Source organism: Mytilinidion resinicola, assembly GCF_010093595.1.
Source record: "Mytilinidion resinicola strain CBS 304.34 unplaced genomic scaffold BDZ99scaffold_14, whole genome shotgun sequence".
In the NCBI taxonomy this organism is placed as follows: Eukaryota; Fungi; Ascomycota; class Dothideomycetes; order Mytilinidiales; family Mytilinidiaceae; genus Mytilinidion; species Mytilinidion resinicola.
The window spans coordinates 697827-713309 of NW_022985450.1; the positions used below are offsets into that span (position 1 = coordinate 697827).

Here is a 15483-nt window from a genome sequence, read left to right on the forward strand (position 1 = left end):
ACCGAGGACTTTCAGCCTGGTCATCGCTCAGCCCCCACCCAATTTCTACAGCGTGCAGGTGGCACAGCCTAGACCGGTGAGGCTGATAGCGAACGGACCTCAGCAAGTCCTCCTCTCCTGGTTACATCTCTGAGTATGCCTCGTTGGCAATGTTGAGGGAGTAAATTGTCTAGCTTGCCGTCACATAAGGAAGTGCAGGTGGAGTCCTGGCCGCAATCTCGAATATTCTTGCTAGTCATCTTTCGCGTTAATTAGTTAGAACTAGCTGTGCTTAGTAAGTAGCTTCATTTTCTAACCCATCATCACTCACCACCACCTAGACACCTTTTTAACGAATACGTCGTTACTCTAGCGGTAGCTCATATTCATTGACTTTCCAGAATACTTGTTCTCGGTTCCGCGCGTGCGGATTTTGACTTTATTTACCTTCAATTTACCTTTGTTCAGGAGAGCCGTTTTACGGTATCAGCGTCGTCAAATCGAAGTAATGAGAGCAATTCTCATTTCATCAGAAATATTCATGCTAGAGCGGTCGTAATGGGTTCAGTGGAATATTCGTTGAAACGGCTATGGCCATTCGGAGACGAAGAAAGCACTACCACTTCGGCCACATCCACGCCGCCAGGTCCTCAACAGCTAAGCGAGGCAGTAGAATCTGTAGGAACAAGACGGATATGCTTTGGAAGTGTAAATGAGACTGCGTTTGTACGAGCGCTCCTTCAAGCTAACCTTCTCCAGATTGTTGACGCAAAAGCGCAAATGCGGAGTTTCTCACAACACGTCCCTAAGGGCTCAGTAAAAGCCTTCTCTTTGGGCCAAGAGGGCGATTACTACACCTTGGAGTATGGAGGACACCATGTTGCTCGTTTAAGCAAGGGGTTGTGCAGCACCCTTCGCGCGATCTCTACTACGCAACAGGTCCACTTTCGAGCATTTGTGCTAGAAAAGGACTGCAGAATAGCAGAGAGAAATTCTACGAACTTTGCCATGGAGCTCAACGTATACGGCCCTAGAAAAGGTGCTGACGAAGTGGGCAAGATCTTGTCCAAACATGGCCATTTTCTGCAAAAGCCGCGGTACGGAACGGAAGGCATTGAATACTACAACCCGCATTTACTTCCACTAGACGGACATTTGGAACAAATTGCGAACGAATCATTTGACTTGCCAATGGAAGACTTTGTGGAGGTCCCGAGCTCGGGAGTGCAAAATGGGCCAAAAGACTTGGATTCGGCGGAGCTTGACTCGATTCTTGATTCGTTATCACACAACGTCACGCTGCGAGAAATACCGGTCGATCGGCGCATAAAGAGTGTACTTTTACCGTAAGTGTTGTTCAATCGGGGGTTACGATACACTTCTAACACGCTTCTGCATGATACAGCCACCAAAAGGAAGCAATAGACTTCATTTTCCAACGAGAGATTGGAAAGGTACCATCCGAATTGAGCCTCTGGCGATACAACGATGTCGACGCGGATGAGCCTTTGTAAGTACCCTTTCTTTCCGAATGCCTGTGCACGTCCATTTGGATCTGCTTGAAGCGGCACCACTGCCAGGAGATACCCCGTTGTCAGCAAGCCGGTCGGTCAAGAGGTAGCTTGGATTTTGCTATGCAAAGTTTTACATAGCACCTAGTTTCTTGGAACTCTACGGGAATCTCCCAAGCAGCGGCAAAATGAGTGTGCACAGACTCATGTTTTATCACTACATGCTAGATATCCCAAGATGAGGATCTAAATAACGAGTCTAATCCAGTTATCAACACGTCTTCAGTGGGGCAAAATGTCCAAAGCAAGATGAGGCCAAGGGTGGTATTATTGCGGACGAAATGGGGCTGGGAAAGTCATTGGTCATATTATCCACCATTGCTGGCACTCTTGACCGTTCAGCAGGCTTTGCAGCCCAAGAAAAGCAGGTCTTGCGACACCAAGCCGCGAGAAAAGTTCCATCAAAAGCAACACTCATCCTTGCACCCTCTTCACGTAAGTAATGACAAAGTGCAATCCAGGTTTGCTGGACGTGGAGTGCATTAACTAGGCTCTAGTCTTAATCGACAGTTGGGTCGAAGAAATTCGCAAGTAGGTTTTTTCTAAGGCCTAACTGAGCCTCGCGAAGATTCAAGCTTACGGCACGAGTAGACACGCTTATCCCGGAGGCCTGTCATTTCACAAGCACCTTGGTCCATCGAGGCACGCGGAGACGGCTCTGCTTCGTGAGCGAATGATAGTTTTTACCACTTACGCGACCGTTGCCGCAGAACATTGCCGCGGTGACAGTCCATTAGCTAAAATTGACTGGTTCAGAATCGTACTGGACGAAGGTTTGAGCTTTCAGATGAAATCAACTACTTGAACTCATCGTCTGACGCCCTTCTTAGCTCATGATATCCGAAATCGGCTCACAAAACAGTTCCAAGCTGTTACTAGTCTCTCGGCACAACACCGCTGGTGCCTGACCGGCACACCAATTCAGAACACCCTCGAAGACCTCGGAGCGCTAGTCTCGTTCCTGAAGGTACCAATCATGGAACAAGCACCAACATTCCGCAAATTCATCATGAATCCGATCAATTCAGCGTCCACTTTAAAGGCTCGCTTTCAGAATCTTCGAACGCTGCTTCAAACAGTCTGTCTTCGAAGAACCAGAGATCTCCTAGAATTAGGGGAGCCTATTGAACAAAAGAGGAGAATAAGCTTCACGCCGTCAGAACAGGCGCAGTACGACGCTTTGTTCCAACAAGGTAGAGAAGCGATTGACAGAGTAATAAGTGGACGCAGTGGCAAGAAGGGCAACATAAACTCTACAATGCTCGAATATCTCCTCCGCCTACGCTTGTTTTGCAACAACGGCAACTCAGAGGCTGTACTGCAAAAGGACATGAAGGGAGTTCCGGCGGATCCAGATGAACTATTGACTTATCTCCAACAGCATGACCGGAACATCTGCATGTATTGTTCCGGGGTAATTTATTCCATCAACGACTCGTCCGAGACCGACGGGGGGGTGTTTTTATCGTCTTGTTGTCATCTGGTCTGTCGAAACTGTATACCTCATCATCGAGCGCAAAAGGACGGCTGCCCAAGCTGTGCAGCAGAAGGAAGCGTGCCGATGCGCGCCGAAGTGTTATCAATTGGTGAAGTCCAGGCGGAGGGGCCAGGTGAGCCTCGCTGGACCGAGCATTATCCCTCCAAGCTGTTTAGGCTTTTGTCCGACCTTCGTCAGGATCCTACGCACAAGAGGTAACCGCTCCTGCTGCTGTATCAAATTACGCTGGCTGACCTTTGAAACCTTAGCATCGTATTTTCTTCTTGGAAAAAGACACTCGGTGTCGTTGGCAAACTTCTGGACATGCACGGAATACGTTACGATATGATCGATGGCACGCTTTCGCTACGTAAGCGCATCAAAGTGTTAAAAGATTTCCGGTCCTCTGATGGAGCGAACATCTTGTTGATGACGCTTGGGACTGGTGCAGTAGGGTGAGTAGTTCTTTCGTACAGTCTTTCATCGTAGATCTGTGTATGCCTTCCGGCCGGCGCCCGTGGTGGCCTAACGGGTTAGCGATTATCCACACTGATTGGCCTCCACCTTTTTCACAGAGGGTTCAGAAGACCTGAAAGCACCACAAGCAGCAGTGAAGGATGTACACAAATTCCTGTCGAGGCGCCGTCTACAGTTTCTTGCAAATTAACATTGATTTACAGACTCAACCTAGCGATAGCATCACGTGTCTATCTCTTAGAACCGCAATGGAACCCGCATATTGAATCTCAGGCAATCGGTCGAGTCCTTCGCCTTGGGCAAACCGCCCAGGTCGTGATTATTCGATACATCATGGCGAATACCATCGAAGAGGTGTGAAAATTCCACGCTACGTTGTTGCACTTGTACTAAGCCCATCTCTAGAGCAATATTCTCTCAAAACAGGAGCGAAAACGCCAATTGGCGGGAGGAGGATTCCGCAATGGAAAGACCGTGCAGCCCGACAAACTTCACGCGCTACTGGTAAGTTTGGTCGATGATTTTAGGAGAGTTGTGTCTGTACTAACTCCTTGAAGGATGTTTTTGATGTTGATTTGGCCCCGAAGTCGTTGGATGCTTGATCTGAGGTGGTGGGTAGATTCCGATGTGTCTGTTCGATTGGTGGTAACATGGAATATACTGTGGGCCGCATTACGGCTCTATTATTACTTCTATATCCTATACTGGATGGCAATGAAGATTGAGACTGCGCGACAGGCGATGCTCTCATGCCTCGATTGGTTGCAAGCGGCGTGTTCAGCCTTGCTGGTGGTTTGGGGGCCGAAGCCGGAATTGGGACATGGGGCTTGATGACCTGGAGAATTACGGCTCAACACTTCCACGCCCCGTTTTACCGCGCCCTTTTACATTCTCGTTTGGGGCAACTTACGAAAACTTGAAACTAGCCACCGGCAATGCTCTCAATGCCTCATTGGTTGCAAGCAAGCACACAGGGCGTCTGAAGCCTTCAGCCCCCACATCATCAGTGGGGCTTGACTACCATAACCAGAGCACCTTGCATATTTCCGGTCAGATACGAGCAAGACGACCTCAGCTTTGTGGATTTGGACGCAATCTTGACTGCACTTGGTTAGACCGAGATTGTACCACCAATAAGATCAGAAGATGGTTGCCCCCACCCGACCTTGCTTTCCTTCACCTGCATATTGCTGCTGCGTTTTGGGGGGGGGTGCAAGAGCCTTGCATGTCTTTAACCAATCATGATGCCAGATGAAGGCTTCGAGGTCCTTTGCTAAGCCGTAGTCTTCTAGTGCGGAGTGATATGAGGTCAACGAAGACGGAAACTGAAATCACGGTGCGGACGAACGCGTTTTGATCTCATTGGATGTATCCCGGACGATCTAGCCTTTTCAGAACAGCGAGGCTGAGGCCGAGGACTTTTCGGTCAGGCTGAAGCCTGGTTCAGTCAGCTTTGCATCAATTTAGCCTCATTGGACCATCGGTAGGCGAGAGAAATGCAAGAAGCCCCCGCATTTTCCTTCATTCTCTTTCAATCCAGCAGGCTGTTTGCTTCAGCGCATGCCTAGCAGGGAAGATTACGCCCGATCACGGTTCAACTATTCCCATACTCGATAGCCGTGTCTTAAAGTGAATACTAGAGGCAAGGAACGTCATGTTGACCAACTTGGTCACACGAAAGCAGGTGTTATTAGCGCATATTGTGGGTCTGCCTTGCTTGACACGTGACATTCTCTTTAGCTAACTAGACTTCGTTCTAGCTGAACGCTGGGAAGTAGCTATTGACAAGACAAACTCATATCGTCGAATGGATGCATGGATGTGAGGCAGACTTCACACGAAGCCGAAATCAAGCCGATTCGAGATCAGGACTGTGGGTTCGTCAACTGTGGACTACATTTCACTTGCATCCATTACGACTCATCCTGAACGGCCCAATGAGCCGCCTAAGGCTCGGCCATCACACGAATTGAAAACTGAAATTGGGGGAGGGGAAACTTCTTTCGGTCCTATTGGTCTAATACGGCCGCCATGCTCTAGCCATCAGCAGTCACGATAGCGTGTCGTCCTGCCTGCCCGCTACGCCTGATGGCCGCACTGGAACCGCCACGGAGCAGGCACGGGCACCGTCGTCCGCTAAGAGCTTTATTACGGCTCAATCTCATAAAAAATTCCTGTAAGGCAAACCTCGGCGAGACCTAAAAGGCGGGAGCGAGCAACCTTCTTGTGGTATCATTGGCCGGGCCCAAGCCTTGGGCTCTTCTGGAAGCCCTCTCTTCATGCACCTAGCGACACCCGCAGGAGGACTGTGCAGCCGCATCAGCTGCAGGACGCTGGCGACGATGATGCTGCCGGGCGTTCGAGATATTCTATCACTACCTAGAACTACAATAGGATAGACCTAGAAAGTTAGAGCGCGGAATGAAGGTAGAGGATCTTTCACAGAGCATTTGACAGAGCCTCACGGTCGACAGAGGCGGAAGGCTAAGAAGGGCCCATTGCTCTTTTCATCCAAGTCACGGCTCATACTTATCCTGTTAACTAGAACGTGAGAACTAAACCCTGGGCACAGACAACGCTCCTTTTCTGTCATTACTTGCGACAAATAAAAATATATCGAATCTGAGAAGCTTTAGCCAACACTGGTGGGTTCGACTGTGCATGAATGTAAGAGAGATCTAATCTTACTGACGCTTTACAGGTTTTCTTCCCGGTCTATCAGTTCTCGGGCCACCCTAGACGGTGTTGGACTGAATACTGCCAAAGGATCTTGATAAAGGAAAAAACAACATCATTCTCAGTATCACGCCCAGGTTCACAAATCTCGCGTAAGACCTCCGTACTTCCCCAACGGGAAATTTGAAACTTGGGTAGGAGCGATGCTATCATAGCCCCGTGATAGCAAGCAGGGCGTTTCAAGCCTTCAGCCACCCAGAAAATCACGGCTCAGCATTATTAGATGTCCAGCCGAAGAGGACAGTCTGGAAACTTGAACTAGGCTACAAGAGATGCTCTCATGGCCTGATTGGATGCAAGACGGGATTTCAAGTCTTCAGCCCCCAAGCTGTCACCTGGGGCATGAATGAGGTCTGCATCTCGTATCATCATTAGCTGAGCACACGCAAGGCTCTTGCACTGCCCCCAGATATGCAGAAGCGACATGCAGGTAAGAGAGAACTAGGTTGAGTGCAGGCAAGTTTCTCCTAACTTGATTGGCTATGAGCGAACGATCTAGCCAGGTAGGGACGAGGAGGCGTCCACATTCACGAGGCTGCGTCCACATTCACGAGGCTGAAGTCCTCTTGACCGGAAATATGCAAGGTGCTGCAAACTCCGGCTCCCGCTCAACTGAAATCACGGTGCGAATGTACGTGTTTGGATCTTATTGGATGTATAGGGACGGTCTGGCCTTTGCAAAGCAGCAGGGCTGAGATCTTTTTGGTCAAGCTGAGATCTCATTCGACCAGGCTGAGACCTTTTCAAGGAGCCTTGCATGGACCAGGCCACCATGGGTTAGCTGGAGCTATGGAAGAAGCTCCGCACTTCCCTTTATTCTTTTTTCACTGCAGCAGGCTGTCAGCTTCAGCGCACGGCGAGTGGAAGTTTGATAGCCGTCTTGAATCATGGCTCAATTATACCCACACTCGAACGTCGTGTCTCAAAAGTGAGCAATAGAGGCAAGAAACCTTATGTCGACCATGTTGGTCATATGAAGGCAGGTGGTACCTGGGCATATCGTGGGTCTGTCTTGCATAACACGTGACACTCTCATCCGCTCGTTCCAGCTGAACACTGGAAAACGGCTTTTGAAAAGACAAACCCTATATTGTCGAACTAATGCATAGATGTAAGCCCAACTCCACACAAAATCGAAATCAAGCCGACTCAAGACCATGAGTGACAGCAATACGGGATGCGACGACGGAGTCCAAACAGCTTTTAGCATTATAGTCACAACGCAAAATACACAGTCACCGATGATTGTATGCTTCGGCGAGGCTCCGGGTTTACATCCAATAATCCTCCGCCTCTGCATCACGCTTCCAATGTTGAAAATGCCGACCAGGCCCTGCCTATTAGAGGCTGCATGCCGTTTCATCGCATTCACAGCATTGCTGCAATGCTGCCCGATATCCCCCCACTCCTGCAAAAGCGTGCTGAGGTGATGGATGTGTCAGCGAAAGTGCAATTGCCCGGCATCTAAGAGGGTACTCTGATGGGCAGGAGGGGGAGATTGAAGGGAATTGCTGCTTGGTATTTATCTCTGCTCTGCAATCTGACCTTAGTGTGGTAACTAGCAACTGTGAAGATGTCGATTTTCGACGACGCCCGCAGAGGCGCCCTCATTGGCGCCAGGCTGGACAACTGGCTTCGCCCTGACTACAGCGCCCTCAACTCCCAGGACCCCAGCACCGGCTGGACACTGCTTGCAACCGCCGTGGTGTCTGGAATCCCGAACCAAGTCGAACAGCTCCTCAAGCGAGGCGCAAAGGCAAACCTCCGCTGCAGGAATGGCGAGACGCCGCTCCTTCTCGCGGCTTGGAAGACGTTGATGGAGCGTCCGCTGATCGTGCAGATGCTTCTTTCTTACGTTCCCAAGAAATCCATCGACCATACGTGCGACCTTGCGGAGAACAACACGCCACTGATGTGGGCGATTGAGAGGCTGGATGTGGATTCTGTGCGGCTGCTGGCGAAGGCTGGCGCGAGGTTGCATATTAAGAATGATGACGGCTTCGATGCGGTTGAGGTTGCGAAAAATACCGGGAAGCACTCCGTGCGTAACGCACTGTACCCGGAGAAGGAGCAGTCGTACCTTGCACGCCTTGCGTCTAATGTCATAACATTTGGGCGTCATGTTGTCTCGTGGGTCGACAACAAGTTTAATGGCTTCATGGGCAAGGTGTTTGGGTTCAAGGGGGAGCACCACAAGAGCGCCGAAAAGGTACCTAATTACCTACGGACATCCAATATAAGCACAACATCAAATCCGACATCCTGCTGACAAGGAACTTTATCTCAGACATTGAAGGCAATGAAGCCTGCCCCGGAGGAGCCCACTCCCCAGGAATTCATCAAACACGTCGACACCTACGTCAAAGACACGCCTGCGCTGGAGGCCTTCTTCAAGGACAACAAGGAGTTCATGCAGGACATAGCGAAAAAGGCAGTGGACCTTGCCAACGACCCCACCACAGACTTGGGCAGCCCAGAAGTCCTCCCCAAGACCATCAAAGTGACCATGCATCAGCAGGTCATCTACTGCGGTAACCAAGCCTAGCTTTCCATTTCATTACACCTTCATGTGTGTCGTGTCACTAACAACGCAACAGACGACAGCAGCTCCATGGTCAACGCAAAAGGCACGGCTGAAAAACGATGGGAAAACCAAAAGAGCCTCGCCCTGCGCATTGCGCGGACCATGACCCGCATCCTCCCCGACCGCGAGGGCGTCGCCCTCCGCTTCATTAACCAGACAACCAACGAGTCCCCCTCCCTGGACCTCGAGGGCATCGGGCGGGCCCTCGACTTGGCCGATCCGAAGGGCAACACGCCCATCGGCACGACGCTGCGAGAGCGTATCCTCAAGCCGCTGGTGTTCAACCCGCTCGCGGTGGGCAAGCTGAAGAGGCCGCTGCTTGTATCCGTTCTTACCGATGGGGGCCCGACGCCCGAGGCCCCGGGCACGCTGGCGAGTGTGATTGTCGAGTGTGGGAATGACTTGGAGAGGAAGGGGTATCCGAGGGACTGTGCGTTTTCATTCCCCTTGGGTTTATACGGTGTTATTTGTGTTCGGTTTGCTAAGTATGGTTTGCAGGCGTGAAGTTCTTGATCGGCCAGGTCGGGTCGTCGAAAGAAGCAGTCGAATTTCTGGACACGCTCAGGGACAACCCGGCCATTGCCAGCGTATCGCATATCTTTGCGGGTATGTGCAATTTTGGGTTGAATGTCAGGAACCAGCAGTACTTACAATCAGACAGGCAGGATGGATGACAAGTTCAAGTCGTTTCGTGATGAGCGGAGTTTAGACCGATGGGTGAGTATTCGTTTGCTGTTGGCGGTTGGTTTCATGGGAGTTTGTGGGTTACTGACTTTCTTCCAGCTGGTTGAGACGCTGTTCAAGCCCTTGGCGGCTGCTGAGGCTAAGAAGAAGGAGGGATAGCCACACTCTTGGGTTTCGTCTTCGGCTTGACGGTGTAATTCCTAGGGCGGAAAGCCTGTCTTCCAAGTTGTCACTCGAATCTCGACACCAAGTCTAGAGTCTGAGATTTTGAGAAATTGCATACATCATCCATCATTTCAAACTACAACTTCCCATCCAATTCTAGCCACCTCTACCACAGTGCCCACCAACCTCTCTACATACACGCCTGAGCAACTCCACCTAGCCAGAACCATCGCCCAAACTCAACTCCCAAAGCCTCCCCCTCAACCCCTCCACCTTCTCCACTCTTTCCCTAACCTTTTCCCCCACCTGCACCACTATCTTCTCCAACTTCCCCACATTCACCACCACCTCCCTCGCTAATTCTAAATCCCCCTCCTCTGCCACCACCTTCGCTTTCTCCGCCAGCTTCCTCACCTTATCCACCTTCACCCCCAACAGCCCCACCTGCCTCACCATCCCTTCCACTTCGGTTTTCACCTCCCTCGCCGCAGCGACAGTTGCTTTCCACGTCTCATCATCGTCCACTAACGCGGCAGCTAGCTGCATGGCTTGCATCTCCAGCCCTTTTGCTTCGCGGACGTGCTCACGCGCGCTCTCAGCAGCCGATACCGCGCGGCGGATAGCCTGGTCCGCCTCCTCGCTAACGCCAGCAACACCGTCGCGGTACTTGCTCACGATTTGCCACGCCGCGAACACGAAAAGAAGCGTTGCTGCGCGGGCAACAGGGAAAAGTAAAACGATGGGGATGGCGCGGGGCAGCCAGGCAGGGAGGGTCTTTTTGGTCAGGGAGGTGATGGAAGAGGATACCTCAGTGTAGGCATGGTAGGCGAGGCCCGCGGGGGTGCGGGGCGGTGTGGTTAGGGAGAGGGATGCCAGGGCGAGGAGGACGAGCGGGAGGGTGCTAAGTGAGGGAATGGGGAGGGGGAGGACGGATAGCAAGGAGCGGGTTAGCCAGAGGGCGGCGACGATGATTCCGCCTGTGGGTGGTTATTAGGTTTGTCAGTGCGGTGTGGGAGGGTGAGATGTTGGGTAGTGACGGACTCTTGTGCTCTTGTACAAGAGGGGTGAGCTTTTCTGGCTTGAGGTATTTGGTTGCCAGGTCGGTGGTGGCGGTCGTGTACTTTTGTAGAAGGGGGGTGAGCTTTTCTGGCTTGAAGAATTCGGTTGCCAGGTTGGTGATGGCGGTCGTGTCGAGGTCGAATGGGATGGACTTGCCGGGAGTTGGCTTTGCGTCTGTGGTGGGGTTTGCTTCCATGGTGGGGTTTGTGTCTATGATGATGCTTGGTGTGAGGTGTCGGAAGTTGTGCATGTAAGTGCTTTCAGAACGGTAGGTGTAAAGGGTGTCGAAAAGACGGGTGTTAAGTACCGACAAAAAAGGGGAAAGGTGGGGGAGGTTTTGGAGGCAATATCTCGCAAGCGGGGGATGCTCGAGGGGATTTCGGGGGACTGCTTTTGGGGGTAGAACCTGACAAGTGGGCATTAAATGGGTAGATTCTGTCAATGTTCGCGTGTTTCCTCTAAAGACTGACAGTGGTCACAGTTGCACAGGCGCCACGTGGGAGAGGGATGGGGTCTGACTTGGATACGGTCGGGTCACAGCCTATGGAGAAGAGTTTGCGAGGATGCTGAGCGAATACCAGAGTAAGAGGGATAGGAAAATCAGACGAACGAGTGAGGATGAGTGGTCGAGGTTTGATGATTGGCTGAATGTGTGTTGTGAGTGGAGGCTTCCACGGGCGTTGGGCAGCAATGCCGCTAGTTAGACACTGGCCGCAGGCAACAGGACGCACACCCGGGGTATGAGCCCACTGGAGTCCTTTGGGCTATGCAGGAGAAAATGGTCAGGTTTGGGTACATTGAATGTACATCAAAGTCATGGATGTTGAATTTTCCTAATCAGTGCGCGCAAGCACGAAGTATCTTTTCCTCGTAGTAGTAGTAGAAAAGATACTTCTTGCATCAGAGATATTCCCTACCTGATCGAGCAGAAAGTGCTCCACACGGCATCGGCGGCAAGATCCACTAGCGGGTCCTTCCGTTGCTTACAAGCTACCCCTCCCTCCCCGTGACTTTCCCTGCTCCCTTTTTCTTTCTCTTTGATCTTCCTCTCACACAAGTCCACCCTTCCCATTTTTGATACAGCAGAAAGAGAAAAGGACAAATCTCTTCTGCAGTGGCACGAGCTGCTCGTCTCTACGCCTCCAGGCACGCTTTTTGCATCTTCGCCCCACCTAAGCCCACACGCCGCCAGTCGCCGCTGGGCTTCCCCGATCGCCTCGCCTCGCCTCGCCTGCCTTGCCGGTCACATATTTGCAAGCAGCCGCTGCGCTGACAAGCTTGAATAGAAAAGGTGGGAGAGCCCGCTATTGGCCTGGTAGAAAGAGACTTCAGGACACTCCTTTGAGATTGGATAGACATGCCGAAGCTGCATGAGCAAGCATTTTTCCACAACCAACCACCTCCCTGGATTTTCGGGGGTGTCGGTGGGGTAGAAACGCACATTCCGGGGTGGAAAGGCTGTGGGTATGGTGAGCAAGCGGATTTGATGTACGAAGTGCATCCCAGAAAGTACTTCTCATACATGTTTTCACAGAACGCCTGTCTTCAGTGTCCGCGGAAGGATGAGACACCCACTCGGGCCTTCCTGATTCTACAGCATCATACACTGCCGTACCTCCGATAACACAGTATTCACCAAATCAGAACGGGAGAATGGAGCAGGCCATCCAGTTCTTCAGGTTGCAGCAAATTCCCGTCCTGGAGCCCGGCCAGGCCGAGTACAGACAGGCCATCGCAACCTCCAACCTCCTCTTCCGCTTCTCCCGCCCCGACTGTGTCGTCCAGCCCAAAAACGCCGCCCAAGTCCAGACCATCATCAGAGAGGCAAAGGCTGGGTCGATCAAGGTTACCATCAAGTGCAATGGCCACTCCTACGCCGGCCACTCGACCGCCTTCAGCGGCATCTCGCTCGACCTGCGCGGCATGAAGAAGGCCGAGCTCGACATGAAGGCCATGACGGTCACCATGGACGCCGGCTGCCAGTGGGGCGACGTCTACGAGAAACTAATCATCGGCAACCACGACGGCTTCATCATCAACGGCGGCCGCTGTCCCACGGTCGGTGTCAGCGGCTTCATCCTCGGCGCCGGCCTCGGCCCCTTCACGCGCAGCTTCGGCATGGGCGCCGACACGCTCGCCGAAGCGACTCTGGTCACCGCCAACGGCTCCCTCATCACCGTCACCGAGTCCGACCCGCCCACCTCGGACAAGGGCCGTCTCTTCTGGGCCCTCCGCGGCGCCGGTGGCGGCAACTTTGGTGTCGTCGTTCAGATGAAGCTCCACGTCCAGAAACTCAGCAACCGCCACGGCATGGTGGTCGCCGGACGGTACCAGTGGTTCCCCAAGTCCGGCTTTACCGACGCTGTCATGGCCACTATGAACGCCTTCTACGCCACCCCCTGGCCCGACAAGCTCACCATCGACACCACCTGGATCTGCGACCTGCGCCAGGCCTCCAACGAGGGCGGCGTGCGCTTCAACGTCTCCTTCGACGGCAGCAAGGGCGAGTACGACCGGCTGATCACCAAACACATCACCCATCCCGAGCTCCAGACCCAGCTCAAACGCCGCGTCCTCCCGGAGAAATCCACCCGTTTTCTCTACGAAACCCTCGTCGCGCAGTGGCTTGAAGAGGCCGAGCGCGCGTACCCCTCCAACAAAACCTACGAGCTCTACAGCTCCTTCATCTTCACCAACTCCTCCCCTGCTGCCCTCGCAACCATCACCACCGCCATCCGCGAGCTCATGAAAACCTTCCGCGACGACTTCAAGGGCGAACAAGTCAACTTCCTCGTCACGTGGATCCACTCCGGCGGAAAAGCCTCGGAACGCCAGCCCACCGACACGGCCTTCTTCTGGCGCGAGGCCGTCTTCCATACCTATGTGACCGTGGAATGGGCCGACAAGTGGATGGAGCGGGACATGCGCCGCTTCTTGGCAAGTGTCAAAAAGAAGCTCCGCCCGCTGTCGCTGAACGGGGAAGCGTCATTCGTGAATTTCCCCGACAGGGATTTTCCGACAAAATTCCATGAGAGGGCGTATTTCGGGGGGAATAAGGACGAGTTGAGAAGGGTGAAGCAGATGTGGGATCCGGATGGGTTTTTCAGGTGGATTCAGGGGGTGAGGAGGCCCGGGGATCCCGAGGAGGATGAAGTCGGGGAGGATGAAGATCGGACGGATAAGTTGGCTAGTGAGCAGTGGGGAAGTCAATGGAAGCATTATCAGGTGGAGGACCTGGAGGATGATTTTAATGATTTGGCGGATTTGGGTTATGGGGAGGATGACTAGGGTGAAGACCCTTAGTGCTATCAGTTATCCCCTCATGTCCTAACATTAGAGTTTGTTACGTTTGGAGATTCGGCCACTTAATCATGTCACCCTTCTTCCCAGCGAAGCGCTCGGATGTAGTCGATCGGTTGGAGGAAGAGGTATGGAGGTATGCTGCGAGGGCTGATGAAGCGAGGGTCCATGGCGATTGCGAGGACAGAAACCGATATTGCTGCACAATAAATTGTGGTACATGTTTTGAACTCTGGAAGGTTTGCATGTGTAGCAGAGTGGAGAGGTGGATCCGAGTTTTGTCAACGCTTGCATAGCAGTATCCCCTTTAGATATTTGAAAAGCGTCGATGCTCGATCCACAGATCGACCAGCATATTTTGGAAGACTGCTTGACACATTCGATGAACGAAAGGTGTCAAACGTGGTCGTGCTGAGTAGTATTGGGCCAACGCCGCTCAAACTGTCATGGGATCTGAGGAGTTGTATGATAGCCTGCGCAAAGAGGCCGACGGCGAACCAGGCAAGTTTATCTGTGTGCTGCTTCAAGGACCACACTGCCTCTGGTATGAGAGACCTTCTCCTTATCAAAGGGGGTCTAGCAGACATATTGAGAAGTATGATCTAACACTTGGAAAGAAAAAAAGGTGGGTTCAAAAGAGAGAACATGGGAGCGTGAAACGGAGCAAAGTGTGTGGTTTACCACGATCTAAATAGTTTTTGTTAAGAGCCTTGCTTAGATGATCACGAGAGAACTATATTGATTGGATTGAGGCTTTTATCTTTGAGAATGATTAGACGGATTGAATGGTGATGGTCCAAACCGGATCAATCCAGATTGGAGATTTGGTGAATTTTACCGCGCTAAACTACAACAGGAAGATCGACGTCTTAAGCGACCAGCTCAACCAATTAGATGCACAAGGCAAATTTGTTGGGGAGGCGGCTGAGAACTACGCTAAGAGGCCGGAGGCCGGCTGCTCCAGGCCAATAGTAACTAGCCTCCGCAATACCGAACAGCTACCCCGCCACCTTAGCTACGTCGCCACCACGAGCTAGATTACATCTTACGCAACAACGCATTGCAATCGCCACAATCTAACGTCGGCAATAGATTCGCATAGGTAAGTTTACCCATCCTGGAACTTGGCGTTGCGGTCTGGCTCCAAAAACGCGCCCCTCATTACCAACACCAGCCAATATCATGAGATCTCAGGGATTTCAGGCACAACCTCCACCGGCCTACGCTCTCCTTACTCAGGGCCCTTAGCTGGGTGGTTGTATTGTACGGAGACCTCATTTCTGTGCCTTGATTTTCTAAATATCACCATGTCATGGCTATTTTTAAGGGGAAGTTTTTCTATATTTGTTGAAGCCTCCATGAATTAAGCAATCTACCAAGCGGATTGGGCCAGATTGAGGTTTGATTAGCCAGCGGATTGACTGATTGGATTATTAGAACCTTGGATTAAC

General features: G+C 52.0%; 5 protein-coding genes across 5 annotated transcripts; 4 read left to right on the forward strand and 1 right to left on the reverse strand.

Moving 5' to 3' along the window:
• Positions 1 to 1170: 1170 nt before the first annotated feature.
• On the forward strand, positions 1171 to 4304 carry BDZ99DRAFT_447702 (uncharacterized protein; the record flags this gene model as incomplete). Its single annotated transcript, XM_033718027.1, has 12 exons — positions 1171 to 1325; positions 1385 to 1489; positions 1759 to 1985; positions 2048 to 2081; positions 2142 to 2323; positions 2381 to 2632; positions 2744 to 3008; positions 3204 to 3242; positions 3297 to 3482; positions 3708 to 3858; positions 3910 to 4008; positions 4062 to 4304. 12 exons carry the CDS (start codon positions 1171 to 1173, stop codon positions 4104 to 4106), a joined length of 1740 nt encoding a protein of 579 aa, XP_033574295.1. The 3' UTR covers positions 4107 to 4304.
• A 1861-nt stretch (positions 4305 to 6165) lies between these two features.
• Positions 6166 to 7179, forward strand: BDZ99DRAFT_478824 (uncharacterized protein; the record flags this gene model as incomplete). Its single annotated transcript, XM_033722192.1, has 6 exons — positions 6166 to 6171; positions 6206 to 6332; positions 6464 to 6591; positions 6650 to 6670; positions 6744 to 6871; positions 6972 to 7179. The coding sequence occupies 6 exons, from the start codon at positions 6166 to 6168 to the stop codon at positions 7177 to 7179; spliced, it is 618 nt and encodes a 205-aa protein (XP_033574296.1).
• Positions 7180 to 7813: 634 nt separating this feature from the next.
• Positions 7814 to 9751, forward strand: BDZ99DRAFT_421356 (uncharacterized protein; the record flags this gene model as incomplete). The annotated part of the gene is made up of 6 exons (XM_033716947.1): positions 7814 to 8449; positions 8546 to 8771; positions 8838 to 9254; positions 9323 to 9430; positions 9486 to 9541; positions 9608 to 9751. The coding sequence occupies 6 exons, from the start codon at positions 7814 to 7816 to the stop codon at positions 9665 to 9667; spliced, it is 1503 nt and encodes a 500-aa protein (XP_033574297.1). The 3' UTR covers positions 9668 to 9751.
• Positions 9752 to 10401: 650 nt separating this feature from the next.
• On the reverse strand, positions 10402 to 11266 carry BDZ99DRAFT_78979 (uncharacterized protein). The gene has a single exon (XM_033728899.1). It carries the CDS (start codon positions 11151 to 11153, stop codon positions 10575 to 10577), a length of 579 nt encoding a protein of 192 aa, XP_033574298.1. The 5' UTR covers positions 11154 to 11266; the 3' UTR covers positions 10402 to 10574.
• Positions 11267 to 12169: 903 nt separating this feature from the next.
• On the forward strand, positions 12170 to 14167 carry BDZ99DRAFT_79027 (FAD-binding domain-containing protein). The gene is made up of 2 exons (XM_033728900.1): positions 12170 to 12201; positions 12267 to 14167. The coding sequence occupies exon 2, from the start codon at positions 12386 to 12388 to the stop codon at positions 14018 to 14020; it is 1635 nt and encodes a 544-aa protein (XP_033574299.1). The 5' UTR covers positions 12170 to 12201; positions 12267 to 12385; the 3' UTR covers positions 14021 to 14167.
• The last annotated feature ends 1316 nt before the right edge of the window (positions 14168 to 15483 follow it).

What these genes read in the sequence shown, in the direction of transcription:
- BDZ99DRAFT_79027 (XM_033728900.1), top strand. Translation starts at nt 12,386, where the DNA reads ATGGAGCAGGCCATCCAGTTCTTCAGGTTGCAGCAAATTCCCGTCCTG.
- BDZ99DRAFT_78979 (XM_033728899.1), bottom strand. Translation starts at nt 11,153, where the DNA reads ATGCCCACTTGTCAGGTTCTACCCCCAAAAGCAGTCCCCCGAAATCCC.